Raw genomic sequence first — 8,344 nt, 5'->3', positions numbered from 1 at the left:
ATCTTGTTCTTAGGATGTCTTTTATATGCAAGAAGTTTTGGCTCATTTATGTTCTCCTCTTTCACGTGAACGTAACTTATGATTTTTATTTAGAATATAAACATCATAAATAAAGATCGAGAACTCGTCCTGCCATTTCTCAAGAACCATCTTTAGGTAACCACTCTACCTTCTTGATCTACCCCTCATTCTTTTCTTAAATATTTACTGCAATCTCTCTTTTCTCAAGTACTTGTCGACAACTCCAATTGAAAAATGATTTCGAAAAAACTGAAGATGCAGGAGAAGGAGGAGTCGTCGTCAAAGTAGAGAGGCACAATAGCATCCCCTAAAGGCATAACTAACATGTTCCATTCTATCTGCCATCTAAGTCATCCCATACGGGGTTGGTAGTCAAGGCCGTCGGATTCATAATATCACAGTCATCAAGCGTCAACTCAGAGAGCTTACCTAGAACTCGGTAAATACAAATATGCAAATACAAATTGTTAGCTTGAAGCCGATGTTGGCAAAAGCTAACTAGGATTTCAGAGGAGATTCCAAATCACATTTGATGAATATGAAGATAGCCTTCATTGCAACTATTCAATTTAATCTTGAGTATGGAACGTTACAAAAATAAAGTCAGCAGAACTTATACTTAAAGTTACCCTATTTATCCTACTTAATGATATACTTAATTTCAAATGATAATTCAAATAAGAAATCACAGCCTAACCCCGATCTAATTTAATTCAGATAAGTAATCGACCCAACTTGTAATGAACTATCACATTTGAAAATAGATGATAAGACTTTGAAACATTAATTAAGAGGAATGCAACATATAAGCAAACGGTGGTTAGTTGATTACATTGCATAATTAAGATTGTTACATAAATATAAGAAACCCCCATCCTTGGTGACAGTGTAAGGCACAATCTAATACATAACCCCACTTTACCTCCAAAAGGTTCCTTTCTACTTTCCCCCTCTACCAACAACATTCAATTAATAACCCAAAAAAAGCTACTTTTTATTTACCAATCCATTGGTGTCTGAAGAACCCTTCTTTTGTGGTGAATCCTCGTTGTCAATTTCTCTCACGGTAATAACAACGTGCCCATTTTCACCTTCATCTTCAGCTTCCACAAACGGCTTTATAGCTCCTCTGTGAAGCAATTGAGGCTTCTCCACCGCCACACTGCCTTCAACGCTCTTGAAATGGGCCTTTACGGACAGCTCACCCACTGCTTCACACAAATCCTCCACTGATTTAACGATCTCGATCAAAATGGAAGCCACCGTGGCGTCCGGAATTATTGCAAGAAGGTTTGAACACTCATCTGGGGTTTGTGTTGTGGCGGATTTAAGGCAGTTTTTCAGATCGTTGATGGCTGATTTGGCGGCGTTTAGATGCACTTGGGATGTGGGGGATGGATCACTCATTGTCTTCATTGCTGTGGCTAAGGCTTTGAGGGCTTTTCCTGATTCTGAGCTAAGGGTGTTGCATTGGACTTGGATGATTGTTCGAAATTGAGATAGGTTTGGTGGTTGGAAATTGAGGTGGGTATTGAGAACTTGGATGTGGTAGGCACACTGTCGAGCATAGGATCCAATTTTCAAGTAATGTTTCCATGGGTGACGAAAGCTAAAGTTGCCATGTTTTGGTTCCCATCTTGCAAAGTTTGCCTGTCAGACAATAAGGCACACAAAAATAAGGGTCTTTCTTCAATGATCAGCTGTACTCAACCCATAAGCTCTTACTGACAAAAAGTGAACCACCAATTCCTAAAATTAGTGCCTTTCATGCAGGCCTACAAGCTAGTGGGAACGAAAATTTAAAATGTAGAGTCAATTTCATTATCGTCCTCTTTAGATTTTTCCTTAACACTTTTAAAACATATATGTTGGGAAGAGATTTTTATAATCTTATAAAAAAATGTTTTGTTCTCCTCTTAACTAACGCGGGATCTCACAATCCACCTCGTTCCTTTCTCCGATCAATGTGGGACCCCCCAATACACTCGAATTGTGAGATCCCACATCAATTGGGGAGGAGAACGAAACATTTTTTTTATAAGGGTGTAGAAATTTCTCTCTAGCCGACTCGTTTTAAAAACCTTGAGGAGAAGTCCATAAAAAAAAGTTCAAAGAAAACAATATCAATTAGCAATGGAATTGTGTAGAAGAACCCACCATGGAATCTTCCATGCTTTTAGAATTAAGTACAGCTTTGTATCCTCGAAGGAATGATTTGTCTTTTTCAATGGAAGTAACTTGTTCTTCATCATCACAACAGTAAAAATATTCCCCACCAAATCCTGAAAAAATTCAACATTCTTTCCTTAGAACTCTCTTAGAACATTACGTCATTACAATTAATTTTTAGTGAAAAAGAACTCTAACCTTCAAGGTAATCCCCTAACTTGTCCAAATTTGAAGTGACCAAGTTGTGAAGCGTTTCACCAGCCCAAACAGGACATACAACAATGCAAATTATGATACAAATTGCTCCACCAGCAACAATGGTAGATAATCTCTGATACGCCATCATCAAGAACTCGTCAAATCGATACGCCGAAACCGAAACCATACTAAAAGTTAATATGAATATCAACACTCCATAATCATATCTTGCTTTGATTCCTGGGAAGAATCTTGAAAATGTAGCTGAAGCAGCTGCAACCAAAAAAACCAATCAAATTTTGGTTAAACCCTAATGAAATCCTAATCCAATAATTAAAATCATTAATGTTTTTAATTAAGAAAAAATTACCTATAAGAAAAACAAAGACGCCCAAAACAAAGGGCTCTCCTTTTTGACCAGAGAGATTAGCCAAATAGTCAACTCCCACTCCTAAACCACCAGCTAACAATGTTCCTAAACCTCTATTAAAACCTTTACTAAGAGTTGCACCTGAAAAAAGTCAAAATAATATTAAAATCAGTCAACAATGAAAAAAACATGTCCCAAAAAAACACAAATAATACTAATTATACTAACCCACAGTGAATTCAAAGATCACTACAACAGTGATGACAGCCCAAATCCCAGAGGCTCCAAATCCATCGTAGAGAGGCCTCCAATAGTAGAACAAGGACACCAAAGTCAAAGCCACTCCAACTTTAATGGAGTGAATGATTCTTCTTGGATCATCTTGTCCAAGCTTTTTTACTTTCATGGCTACCTCCATGGCTTTGTTCTTCAGAATCTCCATAGCCAAAACCTTACAACTTATAGAGAAAGAGAGAGAGAAATGAAAGATGTGGAATGGAGGGAAGATTGTTGGAGTATTTATAAGTGAAAAAGTTGAAAAAAAAAGGGTCAAGTTGATAAGAATATTGAGATTGGACATCATGTGTTGGTGTCTTTGGTAGGTCATATAGACAAAGATTTTGTGTTTGAAAACAAAATGAAAAAAAAAGACATTTTTGCTGACTCGATCGAATGTTTTTTTTGCTATGGATCTGAGCAATACTTATTTTATGATTGAAAAACAGGCAGCCCCATTTTCAAAGTAAAAGCTAATAAAGTAGGGAGTTGAATTCTGTCCATTTAGCCTCATCAACTGTTGGCCACTAAAAGCTCTCTCTTTTTCTCTTTGTTTTAAAGTTAAACCCTATTCGATTCCTCATACTAAAATATTATGTATGTGTTTGTCACTTTTTCAATTGCTATATTCATTTTTTATGAAGAGCACTACTCCATGGATATGCGTTTGGAGCTTAATGTATATTCTCATCACTCAATACTTTTCATATTTTATGCATCTAAATACACAAGATTAGGGTTCTTTGGTGCCCTTTTTAGTTCATGACCTAATTTCAAATCTTTCTCGAGAATAGACTTTTTTTTTTTTTTTTTTGTTCAATGATTAGAGGGTAGAAGTTTTAATTATTGAGTATGTGATTGAATAATTAACACACTTTCACTTGTATGATAGAATGATGGGGCTATTGTACAAGTAGAGATACGAGAGATCCACACTTTTTCTGTGAGTTGGTATGGATAGAATTGAGCCATAAGATGCATGCACCTCATAGTGTGTGAATAGACTACATAGATAGATGATGATTGGCGGGCATGACGAACGTTGTTTCCTTGATGAGGACAATGTTATGGGGCCTACTAGGGAGACACCAACTAATCCCTACTAGAGAGTATGTCTTATTGTAGTGTCTATAACGATATGATGAGGTTATGAGTTGGAATCATGACGAGGTCGTGCCTGCATAATGAGTTTCAAAAAACTAGTTCAGGAATGACAATGAATTTTTTATAAGAACCAAAGAACAATATGAACCTCAATAGGGTCAGATGATGTAGAACTATGAATTTAAACTTGATGAAACAATTATGACTCAAATAAGGTAAGAACATGAAAATCATAGAATAGAAGATTCTAGAACTTAAAGAATCCTGATTAAGTTATAACGTTACTTATTGAGTATCTAGTAACATGTATCCTCGGATAACCTAAAACTTGGAGTTAAAGATTGATTTACAAGTCCACCCGCTTATAAACATAGTCCACGAAACACATCTCCATGTGCTTCTAGATGTGCTTCAAATTATAATTAAGGGTAGGAAGAAGTGATAGGTGGTAGGAAAGGTGCATGCTAGAGCATTAGTTGAATTGCCAGGAAAGTGTGTGTGGCTATACAAGTTGAGCCTAACGCACACAATGTATAGACCACAAATTCTAGTGTTCATTGTGATACAGCTCTACAAATTCATCACTCTTTTAAACCCACCTGAGAAAGAGAGAGAGCTGTAATCCACCATTTCAGCCAGATTTCCCAAAATGAACTTGCATTAACTATGTGCTTAAAATGGGTCAATAAACAATAGTACTTTTTATCGTCATATTTTCACTCCGATATGATTTATCTACATGATCTTAACGAACGAGACTATGTAATAGGATCAAGAAGTTGTCCTTAGGATTTTCTTCGAGATATTTTTCGCTTTTTGAATCAAAAGAGAATATGATAAGATAATCTTTGTTCTTTGGTGGGATTCTTTTGTAGCAATTGGCACGATGGTTTACAATTGGAAAGTGGAAGTTGAAATGTATTGTGGAAAACAAGAGATGAAAAAGAATCTAAGGCGTGAGGCATAATCCTAAGAAACAAAACAATACTCCACTTTAGTATAAGGGTTAAATGAGATTGAAAAAGAACCTGTTAGATTCTAAATTAAAAAGGAAGTTGGGTGTTGGTTTGATGTAGCTAAATGTCTTGGCGCTAATCGCCAAACTTTCGATCCCAAATTCTTGGCTTAGGATCGTTACAAATATTATTAGAAGACGACTCTTCCTAATAGTTTAAAGATAAACCAAACAAAAGTTGAAGCAATGTCCCATGTTCAGGATTTAGAATTTGGCTTCGACACCTGATGATCTCGACATTCCCTTACAACATAAGCATGTTACCTATTTCTCAACAAACTAACATGAGTCGTTTTAGTAAAGTCATTGCTTCAAGATAAACACGCTTAACTATGAAATTCTCGTTACATATCTTGAAAAAAGCATGAGTTTGACATATTGCTTGTCCAAAGTACATTAACAATAAAAAAAATCAATATACAAAACTCCAAAAGGCAACCCATTCAAACCCTAAAAATGAAACTTTAAAAAAAAAAATTATGGATTATGGAAGTCAAATACTTAAACTAATATTGGAAGATCATCATCTCTACACTTAAAGTCACCAGAAATTGTCACCACTAATTCCTGTTGAAAGCATGCACTATCAGCATTGAGAAAGAGAGAGATATAGATAGGCTTCAAATTTGGAGCATATTAAATATAGAAATGATTTAAAAACTCAGTTATGTTTATGATTAATTAGCACTAAACTATGGATTTACATGGTTGATTATTATTAACCATATATATTAACCAATCTGATCCAACATTTTGATTCATGGAATAATAAGCCTTGTCATGAAGCACTAATGAGTAGGATCTGACTCAATGTTCATACAGTGACTTTCCCCCATTTTACTTTTCCTTTACAAAAACCCAAATCAAAATTGGAAACAAATTATGATATATAGAAGTTGGTTGGAAGTATGAGAATGAGTACAACTTTGTACATTGAACCCCAAGATGGATATTAACTTTAGATGGGATTGATACCCAATTTTGTAGGTTGGCATGCAAGTGGCTGGAGAGAAGTGGGTGAAACACAGCTAGCTAGGTAGCCGAACAAAGTAGATAGTGCTTCTAAGTGATCATCTCTCTAGCTATGTTAGTGTTTTCATTTTTTGATACAATGCTCTAATTCTAAGCTTATCCACTGTGCTTTGAACTCCTCTGATTATGCAAACACTCCGTGGAAATCATTCAATCCCTCAATGAGCTCGTTCTACCTATTTGATGTGAGATCTCCCGTCAGTTGGAAAGGAAAACAAAACACTCTTTATAAGAGTGTAAAAACTTCTTTCTAGTAGATGCATTTTAAAATTGTAAGACTCACGATAATATGTAACAAGCTAAAGCGGGCAATATCTGCTAATGGTATCATAGCCAGACATTAAGTGGTATGTTAATGAGGACGCTGGGACTCCAAGTAAGTGAATTATGAGATCCCACAAAACATTTTTTTTATAAGAGTGATCTTTCCCTAATAAACACGTTTTAAAACCATGAGGCAGAGAGGAAATATAGAATTTTAAACTTGATCAAAAAATCATCTTTATCAAAGTACAACCGTCCTCGCCTAAAACAAATACGAATTACAAATATGAAAATTCATGACAATCTTTTATCGTCGAAAAACATGTATTAAGAATCAATTAATTAAATGAAATTTCACAAAAACGTAGAGTTATCAAATGATTATATGGTATGATTTAGTTGGCTTATTACACGAATTAAAGACTTTATATAAATAGAAAAAATCTACAAATGGTTGGTAGTCCTTTAGTACGAAACACCTAAAAAAAAACAAATTTGGTCATAACTCCTTTTATTTTTAGTTTCTAAATTTGTGTTACCCACAAAATTAATTATGTTTCATAGTGGGTTCTTTTAGTGGAAGACATGTTTTTTTTTTTTTTCTTTTTAAACATGTTTTTTTTTTTTCTCCACTTTGCATGATCTCCCATTGATTAATAGGATAGCCACTAGTTTGCATTTTTGTTTGAAATATAATTTTTTTATATGAATATTATATTAAAGGGGGAAAAAGGAATACTAAATTAAAAAAGAATACATATTTATATAAAGAATTGAGTGAATGAGATTTGGTCACCATTCTTTTAAAAGAAAATTAATGTAATAAATAGAAAATGCATTATAAATAAGTGATAAGTACACCATGGAGATATGAATGGNAAAAATTCCAAAAAAAAAAAAAAAAAAAAAAAAAAAAAAAGGAAATAAAGTGATAACTACACTCTACTCTTATAACTTTTACTTTTATCAAATGCTTTAATTCCATATTTCCAAATGTGCCTTCCATGTGTCACATTAAACCCTAAACCCTAAGTATATTATCATATATATATATATATAATATGATTTATTAAAATCCTCATTTAAACTATATTTTAAAATTTTCATGTGTCACAAACTAAGTTTGTTCTTATTGATTAATATAAGAATATTTTGAGTCGAGATGGTATGATATTTCAAAACTCTAATTTTAGTCCATACCATATATTATATATGATAATTTTATGAAATTATAAAGATGAAATCCTAAAGGAATTAAATTGGTTATTTAATAAAAATAAAAATAGTGGATAAAGATATGAAGATGCAATTATCCATTGGGCCGCGGAAGTAGAAGCCATCCTAAAAAGTAGTTGAGCCTTACCCAATCTAGCTCCACTCTGTTAAATGTGGCCCAATATCAAATCCAAGTCTATACACTTTTTATTTTATTTTATTTTTTCATATTTTTGCCCTTCCCATATTTTAAATCATAATAATAATAACCCTCCCATTTGAATGCGTGACATTTAAATATCTATTAGAAGTGAGTTTGAGTTTGGACTGCTACACTTTATAACAGTAATCCATCTCGATTTTGATCCTGTACATAGAAATGAAACCCGAAACCCAAAACCCAATACAAACCCACCTTTTTTGTATTGAAATTTTGTAAGTTTGTGGATGGAGATGCCTTTCCTTTTTGTTGGTAATCATTTAGGCAACCCTAATTGAAACATTTATAATCTAGTTTGGTAATGATTTGGCGTTTGGAGTTACCCCACCATATTTATTTGAAACATATAATTAAACATTTCATTTTCATTTATTGACTTTATAAGGTCATCCCCAAATTATGGGTTTTGTATGGGTTGGTATCTTCTACTATGCCCATCTACCATTCTTCATATTCCTAC

The 8,344-nt window shown here is 33.8% G+C and overlaps 1 protein-coding gene across 1 annotated transcript; it reads right to left on the bottom strand.

Annotated features, from left to right (window-relative positions):
- Positions 1 to 827: 827 nt before the first annotated feature.
- On the bottom strand, positions 828 to 3,244 carry LOC111498638 (aluminum-activated malate transporter 8-like). Its single transcript, XM_023149960.1, has 5 exons — positions 2,987 to 3,244; positions 2,759 to 2,899; positions 2,389 to 2,661; positions 2,179 to 2,303; positions 828 to 1,671 (listed from the first exon to the last, which is right to left on the bottom strand). Exons 1-5 carry the CDS (start codon positions 3,198 to 3,200, stop codon positions 1,009 to 1,011), a joined length of 1,416 nt encoding a protein of 471 aa, XP_023005728.1. The 5' UTR covers positions 3,201 to 3,244; the 3' UTR covers positions 828 to 1,008.
- Positions 3,245 to 8,344: the final 5,100 nt, after the last annotated feature.

Source organism: Cucurbita maxima, unplaced genomic scaffold (assembly GCF_002738345.1).
Source record: "Cucurbita maxima cultivar Rimu unplaced genomic scaffold, Cmax_1.0 Cma_Scf00025, whole genome shotgun sequence".
In the NCBI taxonomy this organism is placed as follows: domain Eukaryota; kingdom Viridiplantae; phylum Streptophyta; class Magnoliopsida; order Cucurbitales; family Cucurbitaceae; genus Cucurbita; species Cucurbita maxima.
This window is presented reverse-complemented; position numbering and strand designations above follow the sequence as displayed.

Excerpts from the sequence above, each read along its gene's own strand:
- LOC111498638 (XM_023149960.1), bottom strand. The coding sequence starts at position 3,200 with ATGGAGATTCTGAAGAACAAAGCCATGGAGGTAGCCATGAAAGTAAAA. Across the intron at positions 2,304-2,388 it reads GTTAGGGGATTACCTTGAAG|GATTTGGTGGGGAATATTTT; the intron begins GTTAGAGTTCTT and ends GAATTTTTTCAG. Across the intron at positions 1,672-2,178 it reads AAAGCATGGAAGATTCCATG|GCAAACTTTGCAAGATGGGA; the intron begins GTGGGTTCTTCT and ends ATTGTCTGACAG.